The 13,251-nt window shown below is 40.4% G+C and overlaps 1 protein-coding gene across 1 annotated transcript in view; it reads left to right on the forward strand.

The window, feature by feature from the left end:
• The window catches only part of LOC122788060 (low-density lipoprotein receptor-related protein 2-like), a 1,238,079-nt gene that overhangs the window by 61,272 nt on the left and 1,163,556 nt on the right, over positions 1–13,251 (forward strand). The window contains exon 3 of the mRNA XM_044054982.1: positions 10,677–10,799. Within this exon, the coding sequence (XP_043910917.1) occupies positions 10,677–10,799 (123 nt within the window). The remainder of the gene's footprint in view (positions 1–10,676; positions 10,800–13,251) is intronic.

A 13,251-nucleotide genomic window follows, 5' to 3' on the forward strand; every position in this document is an offset into this window, starting at 1 on the left:
TATGCCATTCTGAATGAGCACCATTACGACTCTGTCTAGGATTTCACACAGAGTGCTGGTCTGGGTTGTTACTGTAAACATTTTGGGGTATGATTTGCCCTCTTCATTTCTAAATTGGTGCCACTAAATTCTACTGACATAATTTGGGTCTATGTAAAAATGCTAACATTTTACTTAACATGACTTGTATGGATTTTATCAGCATTTTTCTTAATTATGTGCATCAAACACCAGTTAGGCTGTCTGGGCCATTAAACTTGAACTTTTAAATTAACTTGGGGCATGAGTTATCATTCCTCTAGTTGAGTATGTCATTAAACATCAAAAATTAAAAATGATAGAAAACAAAAATTAAAAAAAATAATCTTTTTTGCACGCTCTGCTAATTGAGAAATGAACTACAGTTGCTGGAAAAATGTTCTATAAAGTAACACTTAAGGAGTCGACAGTATTGTAAATGAGCACTTTCTTTCTTTTATTTTACACCAAGAACTTCTTCAGGCTTGACTAATGAATCAAGTTTCCACATTTAAAAACAGTACCAAACAAATCACATGTTCAAAACAACCAATACCCAGCCAACTTCACTTAATCAATGTTCAGAGAAATGCAAAGAAACAACACAACTAAAAATTAAAACTATAAAAATTTAAATGAATATATACACAACTATATACATTGCTATATACATCAAGAGCTGTTTGATGTTTTATAAAGTCTGTGCCTGCAAAACATTTTATATTCACACTCTTGTTCAGAGCAAGGAATTTATCAGCGTTAAGCCTGATCTGCCATACAGACTCTCTGCACTCTAATAGTACTTTGTAGTTGCCACAGAAGTCATTCATTTCAACAGAGCCCAGCACAAAATAAATCAAAATTTGTTAAAGTTATTACACTGTAGAGAATGTCTCACCAAGGCATTGCCAGTGCCCCCTTTTCTAATTGCTAGTGAATGTTCATAAATTCTGCATGCCAGCTTCTTTATAGTTTTACCAAGATAGAAGCAAGATACACAAATCACATAAGGCTAAATAGACTACACATTTAGAACTGCAACTGTAACTCTAGTTAGATAGAATTTCCATGTTTAAGTCACTCAAAAAATACTTGTGGTGTTGGAAATAAAGTGCCACTGTGTACAGTTGCCGCATTTAAAAGTCCCAGCGGTACCGTGATTCATTTTCTTAGGGCCAGTGTGTCTTTCTAGGATGGATCTAATCTAATTAGTTTATTTATAAGTGAACAAACGATGACCACCTAGAATCTTAGCTGAATCCCCATTACCTAAAATAATCTTCCAGTCATTCTGTAGGATATTTCTAATGATGATGTCAATGGTAATGGAGAGTGAAAAAGCACCCCTACAGCCAATAGGCAAACTAGATTTGGGGGTGTGTGTCTTCTCTGGCCAAAGAACATAAAGTTTGACCTTTATCCAGGATTGGTTTTGCCTTACCAGTATGTAACAAATAGATTTCATGAATAATGCTCGCCAGCCAATCATTATCATAGCCTCTAGCCATGAAAAAAACTTTCAGTATCTCCATTTCTTCCGTAAAAAGTCTCTTCATTGCTTGTTAATCTATTAAGTCTTATAAATTGTCCTTTCACCACTCCTTTTTTCATGTGGTATAGATGCTGACTATGACTGTGTAAATAATTATTTACAAAGGTGTAATTTCTGTACATCTTACTTTCGATATGATAGTCACATGGATCAAAAGATAGATTGATATCCAAAGAATTAATGCATCTTCCAAAACCACTGGTTGTAAATTTCAAAATGGAGGTGCTGAAATCGAACCATTCTAGTAGTTCACCAAATTCACTTTCAGAGCCCATCCATACAATAAAAGGGGTCATCAATAAACCTCCTATAACATGCCACTTTTTGGAATAAACTGTGGAATTTAAAGTATTTTTGCTCCCAGCACAACATGAATAGGTTGGCAAAAATAGGGGCAACCCTTGCCACTATAGCAACCCTGGATTTCTGTTTGCAGTGTTTTCCAGCAAAAGAAAAAAATGTTATTATCAAGAATGACCTCAAGTAAGAAGCTCACTGTGTTAAGGTATTACTGAAATCATTATTGAGAATGATCTCAAGTAAGAAGCTCACTGTGTTAATCAGGGTTTTACTGAAATCATTATCGAGAATGATATCAAGTAAGAAGCTCACTGTGTAAATCAAGGTTTACTGAGATCATTATCAAGAATGATCTTAAGTAAGAAGCTCACTGTGTTAATCAAGGTATTACTGAAATCATTATCGCAAATGATATCAAGTAAGAAGCTCACTGTGTTAATCAAGGTTTTACTGAAATCATTATCGAGAATGATCTTAAGTAAGAAGCTCACTGTGTTAATCAAGGTATTACTGAAATCATTATTGAAAATGATATCAAGTAAGAAGCTCACTGTGTTAATCAAGGTTTTACTGAAATCATTATCGAGAATGATATCAAGTAAGAAGCTCACTGTGTTAATCAAGGTATGACTGAAATCATTATCGAGAATGATCTTACGTAAGAAGCTCACTGTGTTAATCAAGGTATTACTGAAATCATTATCAAAAATTATATCAAGTAAGAAGCTCACTGTGTTAATCAAGGTATAACTGAAATCATTATCGAAAATTATATCAAGTAAGAAGCTCACTGTGTTAATCAAGGTTTTACTGAAATCATTATCGAGAATGATCTGACGTAAGAAGCTCACTGTGTAAATCAAGGTATTACTGAAATCATTATCGAGAATTTCACAGCCCCCACGCTAAAGGATAATGCTGCACAAGATGCAGAAACCTTTACAAATGCACTCTATGAACACCTACAAGGATCGTGCCATCCCTAGCAAAACCAAGACTCACTTCTCTAAGAGAAGGAAACCAGTTTGGTGGACCCCTGCAATAAACATGCTATACAATAGAAGGAGGAAACTATTTCAGAAAAAAAGCAAATCCCAAGAAGGAAAGACATCCCTGATCAGTATCAGTAAGAAACTGAGGTCCCTCATGAAATCATTCAAGGCTAACTTTGAAAGAAAAATAGCCAAGAATTCAAAAGATAACCACAAAGCCTTCTTTAGCTATGTTAAGAATCTAAGTGGCAACTCGTAGATATGCACTGAACTAGTGCAAAATAGCACAAAATATACTGAACATACTGATATTGCCAACATCCTGGCAGATAGATTCAGTGCAAACTTCACCCCCCTCTCACCTCCAAAAGGGCCCACAACAATACCGGAAAAGTGCAGTGTCCCAAAAATCACAGACGCACAGGTGAAAACAGCCCTTTCAAAAGCCAAAAACACAGTGTCAATGGGACCAGATGGTGTCCAAGGCTGCATCTTGCACGAACTACAGAACAAACTAACTCCCCACCTAAACACGCTGTTCAACCTCAGCCTCTCCACAGGCTACCTGCCCATAGAATGGTGCACAGCAACGGTTATTCCTCTCCACAAAAGAGGGGCCATAACTTACCCTGGTAACTATCGCCCCATAAGCCTGACTAGCCTGGTCTGCAAGGCTATGGAGCGCATCATCATGGAACTCATTAACAAAGACATTGGGAACTTCCAAACACTTAACCCGACCCAATTCGGCTTTGTTAACGGCAGATCATGCCTACTAAACCTGGTTGACTTCTTTGAGACAGTCACCAAAGCCATAGATGAGGGAAAGGAGGTTCACACAGCCTACCTTGACCTCGCCAAGGCTTTCGGCACCATTCCCCACTCAGGTATTACAGAAAAACTCTCCACCCTGAACATAATAAACCCCTACGTCACGAGATGGGTTGCCAACTGGCTTACAGACAGAATTCACACAGTAACAATAGTGTGCTCCAGGTCTGACTCTAAACCAGTCACAAGTGGTGTCCCGCAAGGCTTGGTCCTGGGACCACTACTGTTCGGCATATACTTCTCAGAAGTACAGGCAAACACATGAGGGCTATGGCTAACCAAGTTTGCCGATGACTGCAAACTGGGAGCCATAACTGACTCTCCGGCTGACATGGACATCCTCCAAAAGGGCCTTACTGAGACGGACACCTGGTGTCAAAGTCATGGCCTCAAGCTAAATGCCAAAAAATGCATAGTCATCCTGTTTGGGAAAAAGAAAACACCCACGAATTACCACATAGGTGGCAGCCCCCTTAATACAGAAGAGGTAATAAGAGATCTGGGGACCCAGGTAGATAGTAATCTCTCCTTTGACAATCATATTGCCAAAGTAGTTAGGAAATCCTTCTATGTGGCCCATCTAATTACTAAAGGGTTTGCATCTAGAAATAAAGAGGTTATAGTGCCCCTCTACTCGTCACTCATTAGACCCATCATAGAGTACAATGCCCCATTTGGGATGTACCTCAAAAGACACTTCCAACAGTTGGAAAGACCACAAAAGTACCTCACCAAGAGGATTACTGGTCTCAAACATGTGTCCTGACTGAAAAACCTTGGCTGTACTCAGTGGTATATTGCTTACTCAGAGGTGATCTCTGCCTGACTTACAAAGCCATGTCCAACTCAGAATTGATGGACATGCTCCACCTAAAGAAATCCAAGTCACTGCGAGCCATGTGCTCTAGTGAGCTAAACCTCAACACAACAATAAATAGAACATGCTGGAGGGATAGATTCCTGTCACAGAGACTCCCCATGCTTTGGAACAAAATTCCAAATTACATCAGGCAGAGCCCCTCACTAACACTCTTCAAGAGAAACCTTGACGAGTGGATGGGTAACAGAAAATACACCCCTGGGATCACTTCATTGGCTCTTCTTGACAGAGGATCAGTTAATTAATCAATGGGGAGGCAAAAGCCGACACACTCTGGTTAGGCTTATAAATGCCCTCGGGCAGATAGCCTAGTACCTACCTATGAACCTATGAACCCATGAGAAGTAAGAAGCTCATTGTGTTAATCAAGGTATTACTGAAATCATTATTGAGAATGATCTTAAGTAAGAAGCACATTGTGTTAATCAAGGTACTACTGAAATCAGTGAACCTCAATAGATACTTCCTAATGAATTCAATGCCTGTCTCCTGTCCTCTAAATTCTTATCGGGTATAGTGCCCACAACCCTTCTAGACATGGGCAGTCATTAATAAATACAATCCTGGGTATTGACTAGAGTATGTACGGTATTACATTGGGAGTAAATAGCTAGGCTTGAAATGACCTCCAGGTCGATAGCCTAGTAACCTCCTGTGATCCTGTGATCAATGCACATATACAAGGAGGTTGCATCCATATATCCAAATGAATATTTTTCAGTAGGTGTCTGTAGTATATCTTTCAAAAGTTCTAGCAGATGTCAATAGTCCTTGAGATAAAACTCTGATTTATGTACTATAGGGTTCAGAATATAGTTAAGATGAATGGAGATAGTTTCAGTCTTATAATTGTCAGCAGCCACTACCAGTCTAAGTGGAGGATTTAATTGATTTTTATGAACTTTGGGAATTCCAAATATTCTTGCCCTCTTTGGTAGCTGGACTTGTAAAAATGTAAAGGTTTCTTGACTGATATTCCCTTGAATGAATGTTATTCAGCTGCCGATCAATAGTTGAAAAATGTTTCTTGATGTCACACACTTTAATTTCCTCATAAGTAGTATTATCTTGGAGCATTTTGAATATGGCAGTATTATATTTGTCACTGTCCATAACAGTGACCATGCCACCTTTATCCACCTTCATGACCCTTATTTCCATGTTATTAGATTGTTTCTTAAGGGCCAGTCTCTCTTCAAGTGGAAGATTATATTTCTTTTTTTTTTTACCGAAACTCTTTCTCAAATCCTCTTCATAAGAATCATGGAACACTTGCAGGTTGCCATGAAGCAAGGGATTATATGTGCTTTTTTTGATAAAGCAAGTGTTCTTAGAAATGAACTGAGAAACATCATGTAAAACATAATGAAGGTTCAACTTCCTAAGATATAGCTTAAAACCAATCTATGCCTTACGGAAATGAAAATCCTTTTGATAATACTGAAATGTGTTGTTCTTCCAAACTAAATGTACTTAGGTTTAGAATTTCTGTACAATGGTTCAATGTCTTCTTTTGTTTCTGCCTCTTCCCCTGCCCGATTTTCTCCCTTTGTTGTCCCATTTCAGATTGTTTCTCTTTACTGGTGGATGTCCTAAAAAAGGGGTAGTTGAAAGAACAGGGAGCAGATTCTGAGGGCTATTTCCAGAATCAGGAAAATGATTTGAGGTGCTCGGAATATGTGTATGTACACACTTACTAGCTGGTAGTCTCTCAGTATTTTGTTTGAGACCAAAGTCCTGTTTTTTTCCCTTATTCCCTTTTAATGGGTAAGCTGTACCTATCAATTTTTATTAAAGACAAATACTCCTCCAGATTGATAAAACTAAATGCGTACCTAAAACTACTCCAAGTACAAGTCTGTTTAGGTAAAACTCCCCTTCAAATTATCACAAGTTATAGAACCACATCTATGAACCAGGACACCCACAATACCTACCTGGTCCTCCTGGAGTCCCTCAATATACCACCAAACTCGCAGGCTTGGCAGACTGCAACTACCCATTAATAAAATGATCTAACTACACCTGCACTGATGCACTCGCCTAGAGATTCTTGAGCTTTATACACTTTAACGCCTTGTACCAATAGGGGTTCAGACATTCTGGACCTAGTACTTAACAAACATGAGTGAACATTGCACCACCCCAAGTGTACAGTCATCTCTAGTGAGATCTGACCACAGGTCATACACACTTGAAGTAACAATAGTGTCTGACCCTCCCCAAGCTGGAACTAGACTAAAAAATTTATCCAAAGCAAACTATAATTTCTTACAAGATGATCATAGCCCCTACCCCTACTGATGGCAAGGATACCTATGCCGAGGTTTATACCAAAGCCTTGTACAAACACCTTCACAGCTGCATTGACTCAGCTGTACTTGACATGATAAATGTAAGTTCCTCATGCAAGAAAAACCTGCTTGATGGCTATCCGCCATAAACAGGCTGTATAACAGGAGAAAGAAACTGCAGTCTAAAAGCAGTAGGAGATGGTCTCCAAACTCAAAGACCTAAATAAGCAAATAAGACACCTAGTGAAAAAAAATCCAAAGCCGACTACCAATCCATATTGGCTACCCTAGCCAAGGGTAACCATATGGCATTCTTTGGCTCTGTCCGCAATCTCAAAGGAAAATCTCAGATGTGTACAGAACTTGTTGTAAATGGTACAACATATACTGAACCTGGTGATATTGCTAACATGCTGGTAGATAGGTTCAGTGAGAACTCCCCCCCCCCGTCTCTGCCCAATATACCACAAAACATCTCTCCTACATCTCCCCCCCCAAGAAATCTATTTGGTACAGGTCCTTAATGCCCTTTCCAAGGCGGCTAAAAACAAAGTCTCTATGGGGCTTTGTCCTAAATTGCTCAAGGCAAGAGTTAGCTGTTACTCTGAGTACCCTCTTTAACCACAGTCTAAGCACTGGGTATGTTCCTACAGATTGGAAAACTGCCACTGTCATCCCCCTCCACAAAGTGGGGTTCTTCTGCTGACCCCAGGAATTACAGACTCATAAGTATGACCACCCTCATATGCAAGGCCATGGAGAGAATCATCATAGACCTTATCAACAAGGATACAGGAGACCTCAAAATACTAGACTCATCCCAGTTTGGTTTTGTCAAAGGGAGATCATGCCTACTAAACTTGGTAGACTTTTTTGAGACAGGCAAAACTGTGCATACTGCCTATTTAAAACTAGCGAAGGCCTTAAACACCATTCCACTCAGGTATCATTGATAAACTTACCCAACTGAAAGCAAAAAGGTATATAGTCAAGTGGGTTGCAAACTGGTTCACCAGTAGAACACACACAGATAAAATAGGGGACTCTTCATCCACCTCCAGAGCAGTAACCAGTGGAGTACCAAAGGGCTTGCTGCTAGGGGACCCTATTGACTGGAATTTAATTTTCAGAACTACGAGCCAAAACAAAGGGTGCATGGCTAACAAAGTTTTCAGATGACTGCAAACTGGGTGCGATCACGGAATCCCCTAGTGATACTGACACCCTCCAGGAAGATCTTACTCAAACCAACGATTGGTGCCAAAGTCATGGGTTCAAGTTAATGCTAAAAAGTGCATCATCATCATCATCCCCTTAGGCAAAGGAGACGTCCCTGCAAAGTACCACATTAACAACACCACCTTAAGTATCCATACTGTGGTAAGAGATCTGAGCACCCAGATTGACAGCAACCTCTACTTTGACCATCATGTTTCCACAGTGGCTAGGAAAGCCTTCTACATTGCCCATCTCATCAATAAGGGCATTGCCTCCAGAAAAAAAAGGTTATTACCCCCTGTACTTCTCCCTTATTAGACCAATTACAGAGTACAATGCACCCTTTGGTATGTATCTTGCCAGGCACCTCCAACCATTGGAGAGACCTCAGAGGTACCTTACTAAGAGAATTCAAGGTATCCAACACCTGTCCTATGCTGATAGATTAAAATCCCTGTCATTATACTCTGTGTCATACAGGGGTGATCTCTGCTTTGCCTATAGGGCAACTGTGGACCTTGCCCTGATGGAAATGCTACACATTAGCAAGACAAATGGTACTCGCTGCACCCACTCTATTGACCTCAACATGAGAAGTGATATTAACAGAACCTGCTAGGCAGACAGGATCATCTCCCAGAGGCTCCCCTTACTCTGGAATAAGCGCCCAATCCTAATAAAACAGAACATTTCACTGACCCTTTTCAAGCATAATCTGGATATTTGAATGGGGAATCGCAAATTCACCCCTGGGGTTTCACCTGCATCTCTTCTGGACAGGGGCAGCAGATGTTGAGTCAGGTCTACTAATAGCACCATTAAAAGAGGGAAAAAACTTGCCTAGACTTGTAAGGTAAGGTAGCTTAATAACCTCCTATGAGCCTATGATCCTTTGATAATCGTTTACATCTCTATTAATTTTCTTCTGCTTTCAGTTACTAATAGTGGCTATTAATCAATTTACTTTAGCTGAAATACCTGTATACAGGTCAGAAAACTGAGGAAGGTAGTCATATTTTTTAATTTTGTCATCCAACACATGTATATCTATTTCAAGATTGCTTGATTTACTTTTATAATCAGCAGCAACAGCTTCAATAGGGATAAATCACATTCATTAAACAGCTTAACCAGGTCTTGAAACAAGTTTTCATTTTTGTGGTAAACCATTAGGGAATTTAAACACCCTCAGTCCGAAAAGCACTACGCCTAACTGAATACACTCTTCCAAGTAAAGAATTTCATATTGCTACAGGCATAGTCAGCATCCACACCACATAACATAGGAGTGGTGAAAGGACAGTTTAGAAGATTTAGCAGATTAATAAGCAATGAAGATATTTTTACAGAAGAAACGGAGATACTGAAGCATTTTTTCATGGCTAGAAACTATGACATGATTGGCTGGCAAACATTATTTGTGAAGTCTGTTTGTTACATACTGGTAAGACAAAAGTAATCCTTGATAAAGGTCAAACTTTATGTTCTTTGGCCAAAGAAATAGACCCCCCCCCCAATCTAGTTTGCCTAATAGCTATAGGGGTGCTTTTTCAGACCCCATTACCACTAACATCACCATCATCAGAAATATCTTGCAGAATAACTGGAAGATTATTTTACATAATGGGGATTTAGCTAACATTTTAGGTGATCATCCTTTGTTCACTTATAAATTAACTAACTGCAATAGATCCATCCTACAAAGACACACTGGCAATAAGAAAAAGATTGACGGTAACCTGTAAGCAGTGCCACTTTATTTTCAACACCAAAAGTATATTTTTGATTGATTTAAACATGGAAATTCTGTCTAATCAGACGTGCAGTTGCAGTTCTAAAGGCGTAGTCTATTTAGGCTTACGTGATTCATGTGCCTGCATCTATCTTGTAAAACTATAAGGATGCTGGCACACACAATTTCCGAACATTCACTAGCAATTAGAAAAGGGACACTGGTAATGCCTTGGTGAGACATTCTCTACAGTGTAATAACTTTAACAAATTTTGATGTTTTGTGCTGGACTAGTTGAAATGAATGACTTCTGTGACAACTACAAAGTACTATTAGAGTACAGAGAGTCTGTATGGAGATCAGGCTTAACGCTGATAAATTTCCTGATCTGAATGAGAATATGAATATAAAGTGTTTTTTGCAAGCACAGTGTTTATAAAACATATAACAAACAACTCGATGTATATAGTAATCTATATAGTTATGTATATATTCATTTAAATTCTTATGGTTTTAGTTTTGAGTTGTGTTGTTTCTTTAAATTTCTTTGAATATTGATTAATTGAAAGTTGCTGGGGATTGGTTGTTTTGAACATGTGATTTGTTTGGTACTGTTTTTAAATGTGGAAACTTGATTCAGTAGTCAAATCTGAAGAAGTTCTTGGTGTAAAATAAAAGAACGAAAGTGCTCTTTTACAATACTTCTGACTCCTTACTTTATAAAATATAAAATATACTTTATAAAATATGTATTCCTGCTTCTTGTTTTGTTGGTTCTAAGCTGTTTTCTGCTTTGAACTATAGTTATTTTTATCATACATAATTTCTCATTTCCACTGTGACTTATCTTTCTGTTTAGCTGCTGCCACCTGCAGTTCTAACCAGTTCCAATGTGTGACTAGCAAAGAATGTATCCAGGCATCGTTTGTTTGTGATGGAGAGGAGGACTGTGAAGATGGGTCTGATGAGCAGCGACAATGCAGTGAGTACATATTGCACAGCATTATTTGAAAATATAATCATTCAGACACTAAGCAAATTGTGTAAAGTTTTTTTTTTTTCTCTTGAAATCAATTGTATGCTTTTTGCTCTTGAAATATTCGGAGTAATAGAGAAGAGTGTTCCAGAAACACATCTCTGCATAACCCATTTTTAATAGGATACTTTGCCCCCGTATAACTGGCCACAAAGGATTTTAATTGCTTAACGTAATCAGTCATTAACATTTTCCTTGTGTTTTTTAATTGAATGTCTTTACTGATGCTGGTATTTTGTATTAGCAGGTTTTGATGACTTGAGTATGTATGTGTGTATGCAAGTACGTATTTATGTATTTAGTTATTTTTATTTATAATTTGAATAGCTGGGTTGAGGAAAAAATCACACTAGTAGTAAAATTCTGACTACAGCTCTTAATCATACATTAGGTGTTTGCTGACAATGCTCTACAAAATGACAGCTTATTTTAGTGGGTCTTCATACCAGGAAACATGCCCACACCAGCTGCTTCTACAATTTCAATCAGCTCACTATACATGGTCCAAGTTTTTTTAATGTCTCAAAAGCTCTATTCATTCTAGCTGCTAATTTTACATGCCTGCCTCCCTGGCTATGAAGAGAATTTCCTATGTCTAGATTCAACTAGATTCATGTATTCGACTCTTCCTACTTCTCAGCCTGATCCCATCATGTATCCCATTTAAAGTTTTATATGCCAACATAATACCAGCTATCTTTTCCCTTCACTAGTAAAATGGCTCAAGCTTCTTATTCTTCTCTGCTCTTCTCCTCATGCCCCATCCTGTCCATCCCCACATCACATACCTCATCCTCTCTATCCCCACACCACATACCCCATCCTCTCCATCCCCACACCACATACCCCATCCTCTCCATCCCCACACCACATACCCCATCCTGTCCATCCCCACACCACATACCCAATCCTGTCCATCCTCACACCACATACCCCATCCTGCCCATCCCCACATCGCATACCCCATCCTCTCCATCCCCACACCACATACCCCATCCTCTCCATCCCCACACCACATACCCCATCCCCACACCACATACCCCATCCTGTCCATCCCCACACCACATACCCAATCCTGTCCATCCTCACACCACATACCCCATTCCATTCACCCCTACACCACATACCCCATCCTGTCCATCCCCACACTACATATCCCATCCTGTCCATCCCCACACCACATACCTAATCCTGTCCATCCCTACACCACGTACCTCATTCCATCCATCCCAACACTACATACCCCATCCTGTTCATCCCCACACCACATACCCCATCCTGTCCATCCCCACACCACATACCCCATCCTGTCCATCCCCACACCACATACCCCATCCTGTCCATCCCCACACCACATACCCCATTCCATTCATCCCCACACCACATACCCCATCCTGTCCATTCCCACACCACATACCCCATCCTGTCCATCCCCCACCACATAACCAATCCTGTCCATCCCCACACCATGTACCCCATCCTGTCCATCCCCACACCACATACCCAAACCTGTCCATCCCCACACCACATACCCCATTCCTATCATCCCTACACCACATATCCCATCCTGTCCATCCCCACACCACATACCCAATCCTGTCCATCCCCACATCAAGTACCCCATTACATTCATCCCTACACCACATACCCCATCATGTCCATTCCCACACTACATACCCAATCCTATCCATCCCCACACCACATACCAAATCCTGTCCATCCCCAACCCACGTACCCCATTCCATTCATCCCTACACCACATACCCCATCCTGTCCATCCCACACTACATACCCCATCTTATCCATCCCCACACCACATACCCAATCCTGTCCATCCCCACATCACGTACCCCATTCCATCCATCCCTACACCACATACCCCATCCTGTCCATTCCCACACCTCATAGCCCATCTTGTCCATCCCCTAACCACATACCCCATCCTATCCATCCCCACACCACATACCCAATCCTGTCCATCCCAACATCACATACCCCATTCCATCCATCCCCACACCACATACCCCATCCTGTCCATTCCCACACCTCATAGCCCATCTTGTCCATCCCCTAACCACATACCCCATCCTATCCATCCCCACACCACATACCCAATCCTGTCCATCCCCACACCATGTACCCCATTCCATTCATCCCTACACCACATACCCCATCCTGTCCATCCCCACACCACATACTCCAGCCTATCCATCCCCACACCACATACCCAATCCTGTCCATCCCCACACCACGTACCCCATTCCATTCATCCCTACACCACATACCCCATCCTGTCCATCCCCACACCACATACCCAATCCTGTCCATCCCCACACCACATACCCAATCCTGTCCATCCCCACACCACATACCCCATTCCATTCATCCCTACACCACA

The sequence above is a fragment of the Protopterus annectens genome, chromosome 13.part0 (genome assembly GCF_019279795.1).
Source record: "Protopterus annectens isolate FY-2018-M chromosome 13.part0, PAN1.0, whole genome shotgun sequence".
Lineage (NCBI taxonomy): Eukaryota > Metazoa > Chordata > Ceratodontiformes > Protopteridae > Protopterus > Protopterus annectens.